This window comes from Macrobrachium rosenbergii, chromosome 42 (assembly GCF_040412425.1).
Source record: "Macrobrachium rosenbergii isolate ZJJX-2024 chromosome 42, ASM4041242v1, whole genome shotgun sequence".
NCBI classification, from domain to species: domain Eukaryota; kingdom Metazoa; phylum Arthropoda; class Malacostraca; order Decapoda; family Palaemonidae; genus Macrobrachium; species Macrobrachium rosenbergii.
Window position 1 is genome coordinate 34646958 of NC_089782.1, and position 24285 is coordinate 34671242.

General features: G+C 36.9%; 2 protein-coding genes across 2 annotated transcripts; one reads left to right on the forward strand and one right to left on the reverse strand.

The window, feature by feature from the left end:
* The first annotated feature begins 5991 nt into the window (after positions 1–5991).
* Positions 5992–10075, forward strand: LOC136827661 (uncharacterized). The gene is made up of 3 exons (XM_067085131.1): positions 5992–6183; positions 7118–7234; positions 8097–10075. The coding sequence occupies exons 1-3, from the start codon at positions 6083–6085 to the stop codon at positions 8224–8226; spliced, it is 348 nt and encodes a 115-aa protein (XP_066941232.1). The 5' UTR covers positions 5992–6082; the 3' UTR covers positions 8227–10075.
* A 1093-nt stretch (positions 10076–11168) lies between these two features.
* LOC136828239 (uncharacterized) lies at positions 11169–20469 on the reverse strand. The gene is made up of 4 exons (XM_067086085.1): positions 20413–20469; positions 14817–15034; positions 12681–12853; positions 11169–12048 (listed from the first exon to the last, which is right to left on the reverse strand). The coding sequence occupies exons 2-4, from the start codon at positions 15027–15029 to the stop codon at positions 11967–11969; spliced, it is 468 nt and encodes a 155-aa protein (XP_066942186.1). The 5' UTR covers positions 15030–15034; positions 20413–20469; the 3' UTR covers positions 11169–11966.
* Positions 20470–24285: the final 3816 nt, after the last annotated feature.

The window sequence follows — 24285 nt, forward strand, 5'->3', positions numbered from 1 at the left end:
TTCCTCCTCTTCTTCCGTTAGTGTAAGAGATTTTAGAACGCAAAAACAATTAGTTATCATGTGACGGATTCTTCTTCCTAAGAAGTAAACGAATAGATCAGATTACTAATAATAAGCTGAGCACTTCACTATTAATTAATATTCTCTTCCTTCATTACCTTACCTTCGATTTGAGAGACTGGAAGGTAAATTTCCGCACAAAACAATTCACTTTGCGAATGAAATTGCCATAAACATGACAGAGAAATAAGTAAATTTTCACACAATGTGCATCTTTCTCGATATAAATGTGAGTTTTCAAGAAAGGAGTGCAACATAACTGGACTATCATTCCTTCATTGCTGTGTATTGCATTCTATGCAAGCAAAACAATGTCTGCCCGTTCTTTTTTGCTCACAAACACCAAACTACAAACGTCGTTTGAGATCCAATTCTCCCCATCCGAAATAATACCGAAGGGAAGTTAAAATTGACAGGTGATAGTCACCTGGTGGATTCGAACCACCGGCGACAACTACCTCCGACTTCAGTGACGAGTTCTCTTACCACTGGGCTGTCAAGGTCTACAGCGCATAATTATTCAGTATTGCAGGAATTGTCGACTTTAGAACTGATGCTTTTCAGTACCTTCTGTTACTTTTTTTGAATGAGCACCACATTCTTTGGAAACTTGAATGCCAAGTCAATGGTTTCTTGGTGGGCTTGTTCTATATGATTAGTGCTCACCTTCTGAATAATAATATAATAATAATAATGTCCTCCAAGGAACAGGCTCCCGAAGTATAAACTTTGAACTCAGAGACAGTGTTGAGTAGTTGCCTTTCTCTGGGAAAATAATTTATATTTATTTATTTGTATCTTTTCATTGCTTATATGATCTTAATAAAGGTTGTACAAATACACGGAGCCGCATAAAAGTCACGTAATTAACGCTAGAAGTACATCTTGGCCTAAACACTGCGCCATCTGTCAAATATTGCAAGAAATTGCAATAATCATCCTGTCGAATTGCTCGGATTACAAAATCAAAGCATCTCGCTGAGTGCCGTGATCAAGAGATTAATTCTGTTTATATGTCTTGATTTCAATGCTCGAAATCCCCGTAGGCATTACTTTAGGTTCTTTGCAGCGTACCTTCGGCCCCTAGCTGCAACCCCTTTCATTCCTTTTACTGTACCTCCTTTCATATTCTCTTCTTCCATCTTACTTTCCACCTCTCTTAACAATTGATTCATAGTGCAACTACGAGGAGTTTCCTCCTGTTACACATTTCAGACCTTTCTACTCCCAATTTCCGTTTCAGCGCTGAATGACCTCATAGGTCCCAGTGCTTGGCCTTTGGCCTAAATTCTATATTCAGTTCAACGCTCGAAGTATCTCGCTTTCTTTAGAAATTTATTTAGGATTTATTTTAAATGTTTTATGTATCCGAGGAGAGGTAAAGTGATGAATAAATATTAAAATGTATGAAGCTACAGGTGAATATACTATACTTTTAAAATTAAGAAACCCCTCATCATCAAAACTTTAAATCCGGAGGATATTCAGTTTAGAAAGAAACACCAGTATTTAACCTGCCGGTAATTCGATTCGTGTACGTGCAACAATGTCAGCTGAAAGTGTCTTCTGTGCTTCCTATGACTCTGAATGAATTTGCACCTCGATGGGGACGAAACTGTCAGTTCTAGGCAGTTTTGGTGCACATTACAACCAGGGGTTTATTACGCGCTGAGAAGTTTCTAACCCGCAAATGTGTATTGTGGCCAAAAGGTCGCCTTTTCTTAAGACATAGAGTAAAAAAAAAGGTTGGGGGGGGGGATCCAGCACTCGTTACCACGCAAAGGATCAGAAAGATGTAGGGAGGAAAAGACCTATTATTTTTACGTATTTTGCGTCTGCAAAGAATATATCTGATAATTCTTTTGGGCGGTTGAATTGTTGTTTATATATATATATATATATATATATATATATATATATATATATATATATATATATATATATATATATATATATATATATATATATATATATATATATATAATATACATAACTTTTATATATAGCAACGCAAATTTATAAAATTTGATAAATCGATGGATCACTAACCCTCTTGTTTTATGACAATTCATTGACAAAATCAATTTAATTGCTTCCTGTTCAGATTGCAAGTCTATTGTGCAAACGATTTTTCTCAGAGTTTTGGATAAATAAAATAAGTTGGAGATGCTTCATGGAATCGTAACTATCCTGCATTTATTAGAAACAATGATCTTAGCTATTTTGGGGAGGCTTTGAACAGATTAATAAATTATTGGGCTCCATCCAAATTTATAATGAAACATAATAATATATGAAAATAAGAAGGCCCATAAAACACTATTTAAACGTTGAAACCACCTCCATAACATCGGAGGCCTAAGGCCACACCTTCATGTTTTTGTATATATACCATTGTAACTTTCCACCTGTCCATATTCTACCAGTGAACAGGGGCACAGAAACAAGTGCCCGAAATATATGGTTTCAACGTTTAAATAGTGTTTTATGGGCCTTCTTATTTTCATATTACACTGTAGTATTACAGGAAAAGACATTCATAATAATATATGATTAACTTTGCCAAGAATTGCGATTTGCAACGAGTGCTGTGGGGAAAATGCACTTCTTCTTTTCAAGTAATGCTCAGTGATTATATAACAGAACCACTATATACCATTTGAACCGCGGAGTTTTTTTTTTTTTCTTTCTTTCTTTCTTTCTTTTTTTGACGCCTTTTCCATACCTCATCCAATCCACGCAAGAATGACATAAGGGTAACCGCAAGTCCTGACCTCTTGGCCCTCTCTGACTTCGGAATTCCTCTGAGCTACAGACGTAAACAAACCCTCGACCAATGGCAGAGCGTCGTTGCTGAACTGCCTGTCGCTGGAGCTGGCGACTTTTTTTTCAAGTGCGCAGACTTACATTCTAGGTGAAGGGCTTTTGGCAGAAGTTTATATAGACCGTGGCAGAGTTCGCGCTCAAGTTAGTTGACTCCAGGTCATGGTGGAGATAGCACCTGTGTCTCAGTTTGGTCCTGCAAGATACGAATGTGCGTGGTGACGTTATCAGCTAAAGAAAGTCGTAAGACGACATACCAAACAGTTCGACCTTGCAGCACGCCTTATTTTAAACTGTGCTTTCTAAAAGTTAAGGTGCTTTGAGCGCCAGTCAAGATGTGAACCATTGTGGTGAATAACTGAATGAAATGTGAAGACAACTTACTAAATCATTGCACGAATTGATTGTGTCTTGTTATGACAATAAAGTGGACTCAGAGCTGAAAAAGGAAACGCCTAACTAATTAGCAAAGCGGTGATATGATTCTGTGATCTGATTATTCATTTATTACATCTAGAGACTTGCGAGCGCGCGTGTGCAGACGAAGTACTAAAGTCTCTGCCGTTCATAAACATGGATTTGATGAAAGTTTTCCTAACCATAGCTTCGCGTAAGTAACTTTGAGCGTGTTTAGGTAAACTCTGTATTCCAGGCGTTCCGAGGAGAATAAACTTTGTAATTATTACGAGTTGTGTTCGGAATTACAATGATACTTATTGACCTCAAGCGTACTGTCATACAAATTTAATGAACGTAGCAATTTGCCTCATTAAAACTCAAGTTGGGTACCTCCGAGTGGTCCCTAGCTGTAACCCCTTTCATTCCTTTTACTGTACCTCCATTCATATTCTCTTTCTTCCACCTTACTTTCCACTCTCCTAGCAATTGGTTCAAAGTGCAACTGCGAGGTTTTCTTCCTGTTACACCTTTCAAACCTTTTTAGTGTCAATTCCGTTTCAGCGCTGAATGACCTCGTTGGTCCCAACGCTTGGGCTTTGGCCTAAATTTTATATCCTATTCTATTCTCCAAGTGGTCCGAGAATTTGTCATGGAGACACGTTGTCATGTTTGCTTAGGTCATTCATCGAACTTGTCCCCTCCGACGGACTTTTATTATAACATGTAAGATCTCGAATTCCTTAATAATTCTGTTTCCATGGACTCATTTTCACCTCTGTAAAGGATCTAGGAAAGGATGACCTGGGCGTCACAGCCATCGCCTGACGAAATTGTAAACTAAACTAACATTGCAAGATCTTTCCTTATGACAAGTTAGCAACGTTGTAGCCACTTCTGTTCGTTTAGACGATATCACTCGATCGCGGACATGTGTAATCGTTATAACAGTGGCATAATCGTTTATATGATTCTTTCTAATTGGAAGATGAAGGATATACCTATAACTAAATGACTGGTTAATATAATGACCTTTGCTTTGTCTTACAAAGGTGACTGAAATACGTAAGAGATGACGAAGTTCCGCCACCTGTATTGGCTACTTTGCGACCCCCCACTTTTTTTTTTGCGACAATCTAATTCAGTCGTAACCAATTTCAACTGTGTTAATATGTCTGTGTTTTTCCGATTCGGAAAAACTGCAAAATCCTCAGAGTCCAGTGAAAGATGTCATTTCTATTGCGAATGTCCAGCGTTCGGTAAAGAGAAAAATGAAAAAAAAAAATTTTTTAACAACGGGAAATTCCTGGCCATTAATATATCAGTGTAGATTCTGCGTGAAGATTCCGCTAACATCCGGTGTAATAAAAATACAAATGAATAATTAACTGTAACCTGAGATGCTATATATTTTTCTTGTGTCTTGGGTGATACTATAGTGCATAAAGGTAATTTAATTGAGAATTACATTTGCGTTGTTATATAAAAGCGAGAAAATTGAAATTATGTATACTTACAATACATGAACACTACGTTAGCAAGCACGTCAAATGAATAATATATAAATGTATACATATCTCTCTCTCTCTCTCTCTCTCTCTCTTTATATAACCACCATTTTTGGCAGAAGGATACACTTGTGATGGCGATGATAATAATGATTAAACTGATAATTTTAATGCAACTACAACTGTACAAATAATAATAATAATCATCATCATCATCTTAACTGGAGAAAGTTTCTGTATGGAATGACCCCGTGGTGGGTTAGTGCCGTCAGTGCACCTCGCGTGGGACACTGTAGGCATTAATTAAGTGTCTTTTGGCGTCCCGTGGGCCCCTAGATGCAACCCCTTTCATTCCTTTTACTGTACCTCCGTTCATATTCTCTTCCTTCCATCTAACTTTCCCCCCTCTCTAACAATTGTTTCAAAGGTGCAGCTGCGAGATTGTCCTCCTGTTGCACCTGTCAAAGCTCCTTACTATCAATTTCCGCTTCAGCGGTGAATGACCTCATAGGTCCCAGCGCTTGACCTTTGGCCTAAACTCTGTATTCTATTTTATTCTGTAAGGAATGAGAACTTCAATAACGTCTGTACAATGATTTCCACTGTATGAAAACCGAACAGGCAAAAACATTTAGCAGACGACCATTAAACACATTCATTGATTTCTAACATAAAAAATATAGTTAAACGTTTGGTTCCTTGTAAGGTGCGGTTTTTCTTTTGCACCGGCAAGTCCCAACCCTGAGGACGATACGTACCGTTCCGTAGCTCCTAAAATTCTGTATCTTTATATATAGGCTATTGGTGAGAGGTTTGTCATAGGGATGGATAATGCTAAGTCTAAATGTGATGTTCATTATTATTATTATTATTATTATTATTATTATTATTATTATTATTATTATTATTAATTTTCGTATTATTATTATTAATTTCCGGGTTTATTATTATTATTACTATTAATTTCTTTTATTATTATTATTATTATTATTATTATTATTATTATTATTATTATTATTATTATTATTATTATCATTACTATTATTATTAATTTTCTTTAATATTATTATTATTAAATTCCCAGTGTTATTATTATTATTGATTTACAGTTTTATTATTATTATTATTATTACTATTATTATTATTATTATTATTATTATTATTATTATTATTATTATTATTATTACCTTCCAGTCCTGTGGGATTCCTTCACCGGCTCTGGCAAATGGGACGCGACTGAGGGCGCCAGCTTGCACGAGGTCAGGACCGGAGCTGACCTCATCCAGGAGGTCAGCATGGTCCTGCAGGACGCCGTGGTCATGTTGCTCGAGCCTGAAGAAGGAGAAGGAGGAGAACCAGAGACAAAGCTGCTGCCTTTGTCTGACCTCTTTTCTCCGTAGGTAGAAATTTGATTCAGTTATTAAATAGTTGCCGCCGTGGTGGCGCAGTGGTATGATTCTCTGCTACCAGTCGAGTGCCGGGGTTCAAATCCCGCCACTTACTGGTGGCTCGGATTGCGCCACTGCTTAAATCCGGTAACCCGTCAACCTAACGGCTCGGAAAACCGCCACTGAAAGGTTCAGTAACCTAACGAGGACCCAAAACCCGAGAGGTTGGATTTCAAGTCAGTGGCCCCTGTGGTGGGCTTGCTCCATATGAATAGGGTTCAGCTTCTGAATCATAACAATATCAATAGTCAGAATTCATTTGCAGTCGCATATAGAGCAGTGAGAGCTACCGTAAGGTTTTTAGGAAGTTAATGTTAATTTAGAGGCAGGGATTTGCAATCATATGTATTTATGAACTTGCAAGTAACGGAAGGTTATATATGCATAATAGGGAGACCCTATATTCAAAAACAATGTTCCTTTTTCAAGTAACGGAATGTTATATGCATATCATTGAGACCCCCTATTCATCAAAATGCTCCTTTTGTAGAGATTATTATAATATATGTTTTTGTTTCTGTGCAAAATTTCTGCATGCTCCTCTTCCTTTACTAATGAGCTGAAGAGAAATGTTTTCTTGAAATCTTTTGTGAAAAAGAATTCAGGATGAATTTCATTTGGATTTAATTACTGATTCAAAAGTGGTGCCTCATGCATGGTGAATCTTTTCTGTCCTGAAATGTTTCTCTCTCTCTCTCTCTCTCTCTCTCTCTCTCTCTCTCTCTCTCTCTCTCTCTCTCACACACACACACACACACACATACAGTACACGCAGTCAAAATGCCTAACTCTTACAGACGCTTTGGACTGAAACTCATCTTTTATCAACCAATAATTTCCATAATTTCAAAAATCACTGGGGTTTTCCCCCTCTTTCCCCAGGGTGCTCTCAACGGGACTCTTCGCCATCATCCCCCTCGTCATCATCTTCAGCCTCTACCTGGGCGTGATGCTGTGGGCGTCTTCTTCCATAAGGAGAGCTGACGACTATCTTCAACAGTAGGGCACAAGAGCTGTGTTGCTTCTCGTTAATTTGTATTGTCTCTAATTTGTTTATCTCTCTTTTCTTCTTGGTTTCTTTGAAAGTTATTGTATAGTCTCTTTTGTTTAACTCTTTTCTCTCTCTTTTCTTCTTCTGGCTTTCTTTAAAAGGGACATTTGATTAGTTAGCTGAAATGGGTGATTCTTCAAGTTCATTTTTCCATTACGTATGTCATAATGAAGAATGATTTAAGTTAATATTTCAAGACATTTGACTGGGAGATTACTACAGGTGTGCAATCAATCACGCGTTTATAGAATTTTCTTAGTCCCTTATATCAATTCCATACGCAAAACAGCAAATGTACCAAAATAGTTCTTAATTATAGACCTATAAAACCGCATTGGAGAGCAGGTAACTAGTTTATAGTAACAATACTAAATAGGACTATTCTTTTTTAGTCCGTCACAGGGTACAGAGATAAAGTTATCCTGATGAATTTGAGTAAGGAAGTCTAGTAAACTGTAAAGGCAGGCATACTGACAGCAAGAACATTTCTGAAATAATTAAAATTTCAGAGATTCATTTTTCCTATACCCTTATAATTAAAATTTCAGAGATTCATTTTTCCCACACCCTTAATCCCTGCTCATCAGAGTGATTGGTCCATTGGTTGAAATTCTTAAAATGGATAGAATAACGTTTTTCCTGTATCATTAACGGTCAGTTTTTTGTTTTCTTATTTTGTTTTCAATGTACAGTATACATGTGTGTACTCACACACACATATATACAGACAGACAGACAGAGACATAGAATTTGTGTACATAATACGTGACACTTTGTGTAGCATCCGTTAACTCACTTTCACCAAAACAGGACAATATCCGACCTGAACACGAAGGCAGACCAAATCAGCGAAGGCATTGCAGCCCTGGCGCAGATCTACATAGACAACCCGCCTCCTGCCTACGGCAGACGACACCCGAGCGAGCAACTGGCATTCTAGACGCCATCTTGGAAAGAGACGTTCTCTGTCAGACGGACGAAGAAAGTGACCACCTAGGCTGTGAATCATCAGAGACATTATTCAGGACAGATCGTAATGTTTGGAAACATTACGGAATAGCGATGAGTTAAGCACTGCCGAATGTTTGGAATCAAAATCATTTTGGGCATTTTTTATGTTACTCAAATCGTTAGTAAGTAACATTGAGGAGTTAGGAATTAGAATTTGGAGTGATGACTGGGAAAGTGAACTTTTGTTACACCTGATGTTCAAAACGAGTAGATTAATCGCATATTACTCTATGACAGTTACGAAAATTGTCTAAGAAATTAGAGCCTCTAGCAGTCGGTGATTTTAGAAATCGTAGACTTTCTTTTTAATTTTATCTATCGTGAATAAACTGAGTTCCAATGCAGGTATTCTAATCACATGCATTTCAAAGGGACGCCAGCAGGGTTACAAACTAGAGTTTCCAGCTATGTTCTGTGGCTACTTATTAAGTACGCAGCATTATCTGAGCTGTTTGGCTTCGAGTACGTTTATCCTTCTCTCTCAGAAGACAACAAATGAGCGTAAAACCTCGTCAGTCGTCTCTCTGTCAAGATCCTTCTCCAAAACTGTTGGTCTTGACTTGACTTTGCCTCCTCACAATAACATTACATTTTAGGGAATTATAAGCATCAGATTTTATTTCCTCTGTAAGGAAGCCATGAATCCTAGCTCGAGGTCCCTTGGAGATTTTTTAATTATTAACATATGAATAAAAACAAACTTCTGTCATTTCAAATGAAATTGTTTTAAGCATTGCTAGTTCGTAAATTGAAACTCTTCGTTATGAAGATTAAAATAATCATTTCCTGTTAATCATTCAAGGAACAGAATAAGTAATCTTTTGAGTTGACATAGAACTAAAGGCACATACAATGTACTTGCCTAAAAAATATTTTTGTATATAAAAAGAGTGCAGGGTCTTACACCGAAGACCTCGTAGGTCCCAGCGCTTGTCCTTTGACCTAAATTCTATATTCTAGTTCCAACAGAGTAGCTTCTTAAAAACAGGACAAATTGTTAATGAAACACATAATTATGGAAGCATTCTATAGTTTGAAAATGCAATGGAAAAATAAAGATGACTACACATTCTTCATCGTAGTGAACGCGCAGAAGAGATGTAGGTGAGATGCATCAACAATAGCTAAGTTAAATTAGTCTACGCTTCACAGTTAAAATAGTTTGCTTCGGTGAGAACCTTTTAGTTTTTTTGCAATACAAACAAAGGAATATTTTCCCTTTTCTCTCCATCTAGAATAGTTCCCTTTCAATAGATGGATTCTCAACGAATGGGCATCTAATTTAAGTGCAGTTTGATATCTCGTTGTTCAGCATCAGAAACAGTCTATACATGTACTTGTTCACCAAATATCTCATCTTTGGGATATGTACATTACATATAAAATGAATATGAATTTTCACTAGTGAAGGATCCACGTTCCTTTCGTGATATCTGCATTTTTTCAATTAATTATTCCAAGGAAATTGTGAAATGAATTTTTTTTAACCGTCTTGTTCATTCACCTGAGTCTTCAGTCTTCAAGGTAATCTTTGTCAAATACCGTAATTTACTTTGACATACATACAAAGACACAACCAATACGCACCAACAGTATCTATGACAGTATGTTCCGTTTGTTATTTTATTAACTGGCATTAATAGTGTAGTGCGCTTAGAAATATATTAATATATATACAATGATGGCATTAATATATACATTATACGAGTAGATACTTAGTCTAACTTAATCTTGTAAAAGAGGATTTATAATGTAATTTAATAAATGGTGTCATAAAAGTGATGTCTTGGGATTCTCCTGTTTAGTTCCCGTAGGGAGTTAGTGCCGTCAGTGCACCTCACGCGGTGCGCTGTAGGCATTACTTAAGGTTCTTTGCAGCGTCCCTTCGGCCCCTAGCTGCAGCAACCCCTTTCATTCATTTTACTGTACCTCCATTCATATTCTCTCTTCCATCTTTGTTATCCACCCTCTCTTAACACTGCCAGGTATTCCTCCTGTTAAACCTTTCAAGCCTTTCTACTCTGTTTCCCTTTCAGAGTTGAATGACCTCATAGGTCCCAGTGCTTGGCCTTTGGCCTAAATTCTATATTCCATTCCCAACCCCATTCCATTCCTCCTGTGTTTTCTGGCCACAGAGTTTCGTAAGAAGAATTCTTGCAATATTTTGAACAAATACTGCAGTAGGATTGTAGGTGGACAAACGTATCTGTTTTATAAACACGTAAGGGATGGCTTTTCATTTTACCAACAATGAAAAATAGATGATGTGTCATAATGTAACCTGAGTTATTTTAAGAGTTCTCTTCCATTATGTTGATTTATACGTTTTTCTAGTTATTGATCTCTTTCTGTATTTCCCATTACCTTCTGTTACTTCTTTCGAATGAACACCATAATAATCTTTGGAAGGTTGAATTTCAAGCCAATGGCCCCTGTGGTGGGCTTGTTCCATATGAATAGGGTTCATCTTCTGAATAATAATAATAATAATGTGTATGAAATCTATAAACCCCGGGGAACTTTGTCCGTATGTGCATGTCATATGTACATATAAATGTAGCCATCCACACGCACAGATAAGAAAATATACACAAAAAGAAAAAAAAAGGAGGGAATTCACTTAAAATGAGGAACAATAAAAACCAAACCAAACATGCAACGTTTATAACGTTAAATCTACAATATGTACAAATAACGACCAAAACTCTTAACTACATTTCCGAACGAGATTTCGAAATGCTTACAATTATAATTATATATATATATATATATATATATATATATATATATATATATATATATATATATATATATATATATATATATATATATATATATATATATATATATAAGAAATCAAGAAAGGTCAACATAAAATTCTGACAAGCTTCGCAATGAGTATTATAAGTTCACTTTGCACCCAGTCTCCTCAGCTCAGATAAATCCTGAATAAAAGAGTCACCTGTATTGTGAAGGAGACTCTCCGCACCATTAATTACTAAGGTAAGTTTTTCAAAGGCAAGAAGGAATCGATAGGGAAATAAATTTTTCGCTCTCACCCAACAACGTGACTTTTTGTCTCGAGTTCCTACTAGGAATATTCTTAAATAACATTCATACTATTGATTATCATGCTCGAAATATTTAGCTGCATAGTTAGTAATACCTATATTATCAGCTTTTCTTATTATTATCAACGTTTGACGGTGATATTTGCGTTAACGTTATTAAATCTTAGTTATTCATATTTAAGTCAGATATTGACATGCTTACAACTTTTGTATTGTCAGTGTTCAATTATTAGCAATAGTTTTCTTTTAAACTCAGCAAATCTTGCAACAAATAGTTTTTTAAACAAGCTTAACCACCAACACAGATATGGGTCAAATTCAAATTAATAATAACGAAGAAAAAAGCTATGGTATACATGAACCCCTGTCGTGTATATTCAAACATGGACCCAAAGTCAAGCCTCCATTTCCCGCGGTTTTGATTAAATCCAATCAGTGGAACACAGTATCCCCTACTCGTCATCTGATCCACAATCAAACGAGTATCTTTTACTATGGTCCTGAATTCATAGCCAAGAAAGTATCTTTCATTTGAGTTTCTAAACCCCATCCAAGCGAATGGTTAGCACTTTAAAGCGGCTCAGTCAAGCGAACACCCTCAGTGGTAATCTTCAAACTGTTTGTTGATGGCGTTCTGTACGACGTATGCCAGAGCATCCAGCGTTGGTCCGAAGTTGTAGCTGGGGAAAGGAGAAACCATTAAAGAAAGTGTTAATTAGTGTCATGATTTACAAAAGCATAAGTGAACGTTATCGTCATTAAAGAACTGTTGAAGGTTGACAATGAACAGCAGGAGCAAGGGACCTTGGTAAGCATTTAGACATATGTACTTCCAACAGACCATCCGTCCCTAGTTCAAAGAAACAGTAAGATCTTATATCAAGGAAAACCTGTCAGGCCTGAGCGGTATTTAAGCTCCAGATCACCACAATGGAAAGTTACCTAAGGTAACACTGACTTCAAAGACTTAAACTGGACTATGACAATCCTGGAAAACAGAAGATTTATATTTGTTTCCAGAAGTGAACAGGTCCTTCTTGCAGATACGAATGCAAGGTTAGACTACTGCAGACCAGATGCTCTGTTATGATTATATTAATGAAGGCCATCTGATCACCTTCAGTATCATTAGTTTGAATGTAACACTTTGCTATTATTGACTAAAAGCACCATGGCATCACAGGTCAAATCTGCAGAATTTCACAAGTATCTTCTCAGTAATGATTTACCCAGTTTTATTGATTCTTGTTGCTGCATGAAGAGAGAGAGCCCTAGTGCATTATTCTTGTGACAGAACTTACGTAAAACTTACCTCATAGATCTTCCATTACGATTAGTTAAAATTCCCTCCACGAAAGTAGTAATAGTGGAATATAGGAACAGAATAATGGCAAGAGCTAAAAGGGGTCCGGTGTACAGGCGAATAACGCCGCCTATAGCCGGCATGACGATATCCAAGTTCCATGCCTTAGGGTTCAGCACGTTCTGAAAAGAAGAAGAAGAAGTCTTACAAGAACGTCCCTCTCGGAAATACGATTTCAGTCTTGAAATTATTGTTTTGTTTTGTTATTTTTCGGTGTGGTTATATCAAAATATGTTTGTGCTTATATGCAGTGATATATGCACGTAAGGAAATGAGTTCTGTAGGCTTCCGCAAACGCTACTGGTAAGTGACCAAAAGTAATTCCTAATTCCTCATGATGGTGAAGATAACGTAAACATTGTATATTTCATGTCTAAATTTTCATTATTTTGGAATCAATTAAACGAAGTGGTCACTTTGTGTGGCCTAGGCTACCCCTTAACCGTAGTAGGATTTTCAGTGGGAATATAACTTAACCAAACCTACTTTGACAAAACGTTCCCTCAGACGCCGTGCCCTTAGCTGGCTGAGGGGGGGCGGTGTCTTTGCCCGCCCTGGACCACTAAATAAGTCGTGACCCATCTGTTGCATACTACCCAGCAATTTACCTTGTTTGTAAAAATTAATCTTAAAAGAAGAGAACGTTGTCTTTGGTATATAATCCTTATAAAAGTTAGGCCTATTCAAGGTTGATAGACGTTTCGGCTGATATGCTTTTATAATTAGGATTAATGGATTACTGTAGAAATAAAATCAACTGCGTAATTTATTTAGGCATCATACAACCTTTAACATATCCAGTTACCCTTCAAAACCAGAAAATGGTGGCGTAAAGCCCTCGTAATCATGAACAAGATGCGCAAGTGGTACAAAACGTTTTATAGTCACTCATATTTTTTAGGCCGTTTTCTGTGTAAGTATTTAATAGAAAATGGGCATAACTGAAACATCTTTTGCAGGGGTTCCATTAAAATACGGTTATTTCGTCCTTGTTTCATGACTAACGTAACGGTGAAAATGTGTATGCTAATCTTCCCTCATCTATGATACAACGAAATGACGTCACACCATTGAAATTTCATTAATAAAATTCGAACCAATTTATCTGCGAACCGAAGAAAATTAACGTAAATGTCTTGTTGTTGAATTTTGAAATTTCAAATACTTTTTGATTCATTGGGATATTTTGTGTAATTCCAATTCATTCAGATGGACTCAGTATGTGGTTTATTGAATGATTTGTCCTCTACATGATAGTTAAATACGAGGCTTTGTAGGTTTTAACAGCAGAATTTGGGACTTTCAAGGTGCATCGTTAGCATTCCAAAATAAAGCGTTATTTATTATTTCGTCAACGACGACAGTGGGCTTCTTGGTGAAATTCTGATGTCCAATACCCTAAAATCATTTTTACCTAAATGTTGAGGTATTTATTCATGGTGATTAATCAGCGGCTGGTCGTATTAATACTTAGGTAGATGACCGTACATTATGTATGTATGTATGTGTATGTAAATGTATGTATGTGTATATATATATATATATATATATATATATATATATATATATATATATATATATATATATACATATACACCCTTTTATCCCCCCGAAATTATAGCGCCAGAAGGGTAGAGCCTTCTAGCTTGGGATGAGGTTGCTGGTCCTATGCCTTTCTTGTTAACCTCAGTAGATGCTGGAAAATATCACTGCTGGTATACTGTTGTAGGGTAGGTTAGGATCGATCCACTGACCTATCAAGCATCAGCCGATAGCTGCACCACGCATTTTCCTTGGACGTGGACTAAATATCATACTTTGTGTTCCCGTCCCATTGAAATATGAATTTATGAAAAAGAAATATCCTGACGGCTAATAATTCTAAGATAAATAAATAAAATAAATAAATAGATCCTTCTGTCAAGGGACATTCTCCTTTCCTTACCGCCTGTCGTACTGGTCAGTCCGTTTAAGGTAAATAAATGAACAGATAGGGACGTCTGAATCCCATAATAAGCTCCACCTGCTAACTTCCCTTACGTCAAGTACCGAGTACCTTGTCAGGTACCACTTCTCTGTCCTTACCGCCGCCGTCTGAAGCGCCAGTTTGTAGTACGTGATGAAGTTTTCCAGTATCTTCTTCTCGTTCGTTCCCATCCAAGAGATGTCCGTGAATTCCTTCGCCTCCTCGCTCTCAGGAATGTTTTCGACGTCCTCTGATGCTGCTGTCGTATCCGTATTCATCGTCACCATCAAGATGATTGTGGCTATCGCCGCTTTCGTCACACACGCGTTCATTGTATCTGAAATAATCGATTAATGATTTAACCCGTTTCCTGTCCAGTTCTGTCCAAGCTAAGGGGGTTAAATGTATCTATTCTTATACAGTATGAAAATGAAACGATATTATTTTTTCAATATACAGTATGAAACTCTGTTGACCTGAATTGTGATCCAGTACGTGGATGTTTATCGAGGGTTGTGGGTAGCAGCGTAGTGGTTAAGGAGGAACAAAGAGACAGATATAGAAATAAGTCAAAATGTATAATATATAACTGAAATAAACGATAGGGCGAGACAAGGCAGTCCTCACCCCACCGCAACGGGGTGAAAACATCATTACTTCATCAAATGCCTCTGTTGCCCAGTAACTGTAGTTGACTGTTTATAAACTGATCAGTTTTGCTGTTTTAGCTGCGATGACGCAAACTTTCAGAGGACCAAATATTCTGTGCCATCTCACAAAACCGGAAACCTCTCAGCCTAGGGCGACGCGCTTAAGATAATTGCCATTCATTTGCCTGGTCCATATTCCTCGTTCCTGTTTTCCGTCAAGTCTCGGGGATCTATGCAGCCCAGCTTTCTCCCACAAATCATCACATCTTAGGAGACACCCCCAGAGCACAGAACAGATCTTCCAGAGACACGCAAGTGGTTTACGCGGTCAAATTTCTCGTCGACTGCTCGTTTTGGGTGGCCTTTAAATGCTAGAGGGCTGAATGGGCGGGAAAGGTATGGAAGATTACCCGCAGTTCCGCGGACATTCCCGAGATCACCCCTTCCTTCCGCTGACAGTCTGAGATTTATCCGCTCTCTCGGTAAGGGAACATTATGTAAATTATAGCGCAGCGCGTAGCAGTGATTTCTCTAGCGAGCACTGTATGTATGGTGCATAAATAATTGCTGTGTAATTTGGCTGCTAGAAAAATAAAGTTATAAACACCATAATTAGAAGTAATGCTGTGTAATTTTTTTGGCAATCGTTTGATGAGAATTTTTCTTTTAATGAAAACTTTAAGAATGTTAAAACAACTTTTCTTAAAGCGAAGCAGGACACCAGGTAATGTCCTGTACATCATCATTTTGCGTGTTATAACAACAACAAGAACAAAAAATTGACAGTAATAGCACACCTTTAATTCATTTGCACTATCAAGACTTCGTGTTTATCAATGAGGACGAATGAAACTTGCATTTCCGAATATGAAGTAACACAGGGATACTTGCCGTTACAAATCAGCCAACGAAGTAATAAAAAAATTAACATATTTTCAAACAATTTACGTTTTCCATTATATTCGCAGATGAAATAATCCCTGAATCCAAGTTGAAATTATATTTACTAAATTGCGGAGCAACGCATTTGAGTAAAAGAGTCTTCCTTTATCAAGGGAGTGGCTATTCTTAGTCAGATAAACATTTCAACAGTGAGTGCAAAAACTGTGAATCTCTCTCTCTCTCTCTCTCTCTCTCTCTCTCTCTCTCTCTCTCTCTCTCTCTCTCTCTCTCTCTCTCTTACGTATCCTGATTATTTTCGTGTGGAGCTCCCGATATGCTAATAAGTCACTACATAGGCCTACCAGCAGCCTCTTCACCCTCTTGCCAAAACCAGATGACGTATTTTGCCCTGGTCTTCTTTCTCCATGTGCTACGTATGCGGTTCCTAAGGAATGGGCTAAGTGGAGAATCTTTTGGTAATAATTGGATGATGGAGAGTGTTACCTCATAATTGTTCATAGGAGTTTTTTTTTTTTAACGAACTGATTACCTGGAATCTAAGTGGATAATGGGGTGTGTTATCTCATAGTTCTACATAGAAGTTCTTTTTAACGAACCAGTTACCTGTAATATTTGATCTCGTAATTGTTCTTTTATCCCAAGTCGTTAGTTCCTTTTTATTTGTTGATTATTTATTTTTTATGATTGATAATTTATCTACATTCGTAGACCGAAACTCACATTATCGCCTTCATCCACTTACTGTTGAAGAATAGCCTAGTCTTTAATTCGTAATTCCCTTTCTCATTAATGATTTCTCATTATTCACTTCGAAGAAGTCATTTTCCATTCGATTTCTTCTCGAGTTCTTGGAAAAATAGTATACAATATCAGACTTGCTAGACCAACCGATTTCCTTTTTTCCCATGTCCGTGGTTCACTCCTAGTCCACTATACACCAGCCAATTTACCCCGCTGCGAATGGGTACCAGAAACGTGAGTTGGCCTTGCAACCTCATCCATAAAGACTTGTGGAGAAACCGGAAGGCTTCGCTGTCCTTATACCGTCCTTTGTAAGGTGGATAATAAATACGGTGGGTATATAGACATATGTAAACAACCACCGATTATCCAATTGGTCTAGCTCTGAGGCTAATACGAAAGATATTGTTATATAGTAGACTAATATTTATGATAATGGTAAATGGGGTGTTTAATGTGCATTGTTTTGTAATAAGTTTTGGGTTTCCATATATTGAAGAAGATGGTCTATCGCCTCATGCGAGGTAGAATGCTCTCTTTTTTTTCTTCTTCTCCTTTCTTGTTCACAACACAAGAGTCAATTCATTATTTCTCAGTAACGCTTCTTCTTCTTTTCTTCTTCTTCTTCTTCTTCTTCTTCTTCTTCTTCTTCTTCACAACATCTTTGGCGTAGGCGGCCAAGAGTCAATTCTTTATTTCTTAGTAACGCCCCCTTTTCCTCTTCTTCTTCTTCTTCTTCTTCAACATCTTTGGCGTAGGTGGCTCAATTCTTTTTTCTCAGTAACGCCCTTCTTTTCTTCTTCTTCTTCTTCTTCTTCTTCTTCTTCTTCTTCACAACATCTCTGGCGTAGGTGACCAAGATAACGTTAATTCTTTATCTGTCAGTAACGTTAGCCTACGTGTCCGTATCAAAAAGTGAATTCTATACTTTCCGTATTTTCTCAGCAACGTTTTTATCGTTGCGTTACGTGTCCGCATCAAAACTCTTTTCCCGTGACCCAAATCTGAACCACGGTCTATCTGAACCATCCATAATGATCCCGCAGACCGCGAGATGACTAGGCAAACATCAGTATGGAATTACGAACTAAATGACAGATCTCCGGCGGTCGAAAACCGCAGGGAGAGAATTTTAATAAGTTCTACCCTATGTTAACAAGAAAAAGACAAAGAAGAAGAATGATAACGAGATGGGGGAAACAGCAGAAGCGGAAAGGGACTCTCGTCTCTTTGCAGTTACTAGGCCTATAGGTCTATTAGTATTTATAATTATAGAACATTTTCAGCTCTAAGTAGAATTGTTGTTTTATGTAATGAGTCGAGAGGGAGAAAGCATCTCTAAACGTGCACCTAGAGTGCTAATTAGTCTCCGAATCTGTGGTAAAATGAGACTGTCGTCATATGGTGAATTAGAACAGAAAATAGACCCACATTGTACAGCCACAATGTTTACAATGAATTACAGGGTATTGGAGGCACAACGGGCAGAAAATTATGTTTGATAATTCAGCCTTATATACTAATTATCAGTGTTTTACGTTGCAACGCCAGTTCAACGTATGATTGATAGTGGATGTTTTTGTGAAGATTTTTCAGTCTCTCTCTCTCTCTCTCTCTCTCTCTCTCTCTCTCTCTCTCTCTCTCTCTATATATATATATATATATATATATATATATATATATATATATATATATATATATATATATATATATATATATATATATATATATATATATATATATATATATATATATATATATATATATATATATATATATATATATAGTCTGTATATATATAGTATATATATACACTATATATACAGAGTTCTGAAATTAAGTGAAAATGAAGACCTGCCAGAGAGTCCCTGGGCCAAAAACACTTTTAAAATCTTCATTTGCATTTTGAAAATACTCATCACAATCTTTGAAAATCCGCATCTCCTTTTGAAAATTCAAATTCTCCATTAAACCTTTGAAAATGTTTCTTTACTTTTATGAATCTTATTCACGTTTTATAAAGCATTTTATCATTCCTTTCAAAAACAATTATTTAATCTTTAAGTATCTTTTTGTTCTTTGTTAGTTTTTATTCACTTAATTGAAAAACTTTATTCAGGCTTCGATGTTTTTCTTCCGTTTCTGAATCATCATTATTTGTTCTTTCAAATTTTCATTTTTACGTTCTGGAAATCCCAGTTCACTCTTCGCAAACCTTTCCCTACTTTTTGAAAACTTATTATTATCTGTTGAGTGTAATACAGTATTATACTATAATTTATATATATATATATATATATATATATATATATATATATATATATATATATATATATATTTAAAGACAAAATCCACGAAGGAAAGGGAAACTGGCGCACTGCAAGGCCTTTCGACTTCTTGTCGTCTGCTAAGTAAAGGACAAGAAGTCGAAAGGCCTTGCAGTACTCCATCGTTTCTCTTTCCTTCGTGGATTTTGTCTTTATTTATGTATTCATCATGTTCCATATTTCCGTATATATATATATATATATATATATATATATATATATATATATATATATATATATATATATATATATATATATATGTATATATATATATATATATGTGTGTGTGTGTGTGTGTGTGTTTATATGTGTACGTTCTATCCTATTGTGAGTCAGAAATTTATTTTTGTTCCACACGTGTTTGTGTATTGATTACTTCTAAATGCACGTATATGTATGCGTATATAAGCGTCTTACTGTACATTTTGAATATTTTTATCATTTTTCCTGCCATTTTGGATTTTAAATTTCCCATTCATTATGTAACTTATGTTCTTTGTTCTTTTAAACTTCTGGATAAAATCTCCTTTTCTTATCTTGATAAACAACCTGCGTTGAATCTTGGGGTATTTCTTTTTTAATTTTTTCACCTAAAGGATTTTTACGAAAGCGTAGAGGGCAGAGATTTTGCGTATACCCAGAGGAAGCGATACGCAGTTAGTGCTTATGTACAAATGCATTCCTGCTGTTAAATTAATATCTAATTTTCTTTGTTGATTTGTATCTAAAATCTGTCATATTAAGAAAGTTGTGTGTCATCAGGTATGTTTCTGTTGTAAATAATAATAATAATAATAATAATAATAATAATAATAATAATAATAATAATAGTATTAATAATAGTATTAATAATAATAATAATAATAATAATACATTTTTTTCCACTCCCATACTGTAATAGGTTTTTTATTTTAACTGATACTCTAAATTCTAAGAACGGGAAAGTCTCCATCTTTCATTCATTCAAATATGGCAAAAATGAGAATTATAAAAAATTATTAAATTAGATTTTCGTATTACCTATACACATCAATTCTTACTTCAAAATCACCGAGTTCCTTCTCCCAAAGATACCCGAAAACGACCATACTCACGATTCCTCTCGTCCTTTTACGTATCGGGTCCACAAGTACCGACGTCTGACTTCCGACTGAATGCCTGTCATTTCGTCCGTAATGATTATAAGGAGGGTCGACGATGGTGAGTGTGACGTCATTGTATGGGAGTGGGAGGAGCCAATCTGAACGATGACGTCACTCGAGTGTCGCTCGTCTCCCTCTTCTTCTTCTCTGCTTGATGAATTGGAATTTAAGGCTCCTCATTTTAAATAGTTACAATGCGTGTATGATTTATAAACAGCGCTGGTGCTATTTACAGTGCTTCTTTTATATTTTTGACGTTTGCAAATTTCGGGAAGGTAAATAAACATATACATTTCAGCCCGCAAAAGAACACGAGTAACATCGATAACTGAGCATCAGCGACGAAGAGTTTCCCGCCTCAAAAGAGATACGATGCAATCTATAAGAAGCTTTGCATATAAACGATAGAATAATCTTGCTCTTTCAGAAGTATATCATAAAATAATCTAATAGACTATGCATGAAAGAGTCACCATATTGAGTAGTGATTAAATATTTTTTTCGAAATGTCTTCCACGCAAGAGAATGATTGACCTGTAAGCAGTAAATGCATCATATAAAGGAATGCATATAAGAATCGTGATAGGCCTACTCGCAGTAGACCTAATGAAATTCATGCCGTTATTCACAGCCACTAGTTTAAAAGCCTCGTCACGCCTGAATAACTTCGAAAGTCTCAGGACTTTTAAATCTTGTAAAATGGTCCAGTGATCAAAGTCACAACTATTATAGACCCATAAGTCTCACGCCAACAGAGTTTATGAGGGACGGACAAGTGTTTCGCGTCCATACCGCTCTAAAGTCATTGATTTATTGGCCCTCACTTCTGTCTTAAAAGTTTGTGCTTTACACGCGCACAAACACCAACATACATACGCACCTCCATATGGGGTGATGGGGTAGTGTCGTCAGTGCGCCCCATGCGATGCACTGTAGGCATTACTTAAGGTTCTTTGCAGCGTCCCTTCGGTCCCTAGCTGCTACAACCCCTTTCATTCCTTTGACTGTACCTCCGTTCATATTCTCTTTCTTCCATCTTACTTTCCACCCTCTCCTGACAATTGATTCATAGCGCAACTGCTTTGAGGTTTTCTTCCTGTTACGCCTTTCAAACCTTTTTGCTCTCAGTTTGCCATTCAACGCTGAATGGCCTCATATGTCCCAGAGCTTGGCCTTTAGCCTGAATTCTGTATTCTGTTTTATTCTTCCTTCGTCTATTTTTTAAAATATATTAGTTTAACGGTAAAGAATTCTTCCGTTTTCAGATGTTCCTGTCACCTTCTTCAGAGCCACAGAATTATGTATTGCTGTACTGATGCACTTCAGAAAACTGTAAAAGGTGGGCCATTTTGTCTCATACATTGTCCTTTGTAAGAAATGGTTACTTCTATACACTGTGGTATTCATTGCTCACAACTGAACCAAATCCCTCACTAAACTCAGGTCAGCTTAGCAATTTCAATAACATCAACCTATAAATGGTACGTGTTAATCTGTTCCATAACATAGCTGTGATATTGGTTCTGTTCTGTTCTTCTAAAAATGATAATTGTTTACACTTGCTTTTTACGTATGTATGTACTTATGTACGTACGTATGCATGTATGAATGTATTCCCTTTCTCTCTGCATCTTCACTTTCCCGTAGAAGGAACCACAGAAAAAAAAGAGGTGCTTAAGATAACCATCTTTTTTTTTCCCTCTTGAGGCTAAATGATGCAAATTTTCTCCCCTAAACGCGGCAGTAAAGACGACCCTTCGGCCGAAGATTTTCTCTCGGACAGGTGGCACAATTTTTTCTCCCCCGTTTACCTTCTTCAGTTGTGGAATAATATAATTACTCCGTCAGACTCACTTAACAAAACACCAACTTGTGCCAGGTGGCCGTGTATGGCGATGTGACATATGGGGAGTCCGGGAGGAAACGCAGTGAGCCCTCGAGACAAGGTTGCTGGATCTATGGTTTTCTGTAATCAGTGTATCCTGCCATCTTCTTCTTCTTCTTCTTCTTCTCTTTCCTCGAACGTTACAGGTAGCTCGTTAGCTCGTTTCCACGTGAATTTTCTGCTTCTTTCTCTTTACTGTTGCCAACTTCGGCCAGTTCTCTCAGGGAATTCATTAATCAAACACTCATCTCTTCCTTTCCTTTAGAAATGGTTAGTCTTTATTCTTTTTTTAAGATAGTAACTTCCATCCAAACGTCACCTCTCAACCTTTTCTAAGATATTCATATCTTTGTGTAAGCGTGAATCTCTCTCTCTCTCTCTCTCTCTCTCTCTCTCTCTCTCTCTCTCTCTCTCTCTCTCTCAGTTTTATTAGCTTGGTATGAACCAGTGCAACTGATAGGCGTAGTCGTTTCGTCTGAAAACAGGTTATTGAATGCAATAACCAGTCCATTTGGAGTTTCATCAGTCATTTGTGTTTGCACACACAGTCGAACGGGAGAGGGACAATACATTCAAGCTTAGATATTGGCCAGTAACGACCAAGACTAACGTTTTACCTCAGGCTAGTTACAATGTGTTACTTTTAAGTATTCGCTTGCTATACATATGCTCAAAAATCATCACTTGAATCCTTTGTGGTTTTTGAGTACACACACACACACACACACACACACACACACACACACACATATATATATATATATATATATATATATATATATATATATATATATATATATATATATATATATATATATATATATGTATGTATTATACACACATATATATATGGGTATGTATGATTTATATTCAAATGTATGAATATGCAGAATATGGATACTTGTATTTGCATTATATATTCACCGACGATGTATATAAGCTCGTATGTATGTGTATATATGTATATAAATATTCGATTTTTAATAATGTATTGTATTGGAATTAGCTTCTCAGTAATGCATAATTTATAGATTAGTAAATAAGAACGTCAAACCTAATGTATGAAACATTACAGACTTATCTTCGGAAGCCATCGATCTCCCGTTGATTTCGGCTGCACCCGAGATCAGGCGTTCTATTAAGAATGCGAACTTGGCCCGAGGTAAGATGGCGGTCAGTTTGCAGTCATTTGCATGTGTATATCGCCTCTAGTCAATCTAACTCCGTCCCCATAGGGTGGTAGCGGAGTCGGTGCATCACACGCGGTGCACTGTAGGCATTACTTAAGGTTCTTTGCGGCGTCCCTTCGGCCCCTAACTGCAACCCCTTTCATTCATTTTACTGTACCTCCTTTCACATTCTCTTTCTTCCATCTTACTTTCCACCCTCTCTAACAATTGTTTCAATATTATTTCCAGCGCTGAATGACGTCATGGGTCCCAGCGATTGGCCTAAATTTTATATTCCAATATAAACTCCAACTCCGTGACTCTAAACATCCTCGATGATAATGAAATTCACCATAACATAACTCTTCAGACGATGGCCATTATACGTTCTCTTGTAACTTCGTACAGTCCTGCCTTAAGCGACTGCCCAAATCAGTGGGCATCTCAGGCTGCGTCGCCACCTCCAGCGCGTATCTGTCATCCGCCTCAGCATCAGCTGTTGCTGTGACGTAAATTCGTCTGAGGACATTTTTCCCCGAGGCACTTCTGAGGCTTGGTTTCTCGTCTGACTTTCTCACTTCGAAATGCGTTCGTTATGAATGGTCGCAGACCGCAGTTGGTTTCCGCCGTGAACATATTTAATTACCCTGGTCTTTCAGGCATTTAACTGGGTCTCTCTCTCTCTCTCTCTCTCTCTCTCTCTCTCTCTCTCTCTCACACACACACACACACACACTCATCATTCTCTTTTTTCTTTTCTTCTCTCTCTCT

What these genes read in the sequence shown, in the direction of transcription:
- LOC136827661 (XM_067085131.1), top strand. Translation starts at nt 6,083, where the DNA reads ATGGTCCTGCAGGACGCCGTGGTCATGTTGCTCGAGCCTGAAGAAGGA. An exon ending in TTGTCTGACCTCTTTTCTCC is followed by an intron (nt 6,184 to 7,117) that starts GTAGGTAGAAAT and finishes CTCTTTCCCCAG; the next exon opens with GGTGCTCTCAACGGGACTCT. An exon ending in GCTGACGACTATCTTCAACA is followed by an intron (nt 7,235 to 8,096) that starts GTAGGGCACAAG and finishes TCACCAAAACAG; the next exon opens with GACAATATCCGACCTGAACA.
- LOC136828239 (XM_067086085.1), bottom strand. Translation starts at nt 15,029, where the DNA reads ATGAACGCGTGTGTGACGAAAGCGGCGATAGCCACAATCATCTTGATG. An exon ending in TGGCGCTTCAGACGGCGGCG is followed by an intron (nt 12,854 to 14,816) that starts GTAAGGACAGAG and finishes TCTTCTTTTCAG; the next exon opens with AACGTGCTGAACCCTAAGGC. An exon ending in CGTAATGGAAGATCTATGAG is followed by an intron (nt 12,049 to 12,680) that starts GTAAGTTTTACG and finishes TCCTTTCCCCAG; the next exon opens with CTACAACTTCGGACCAACGC.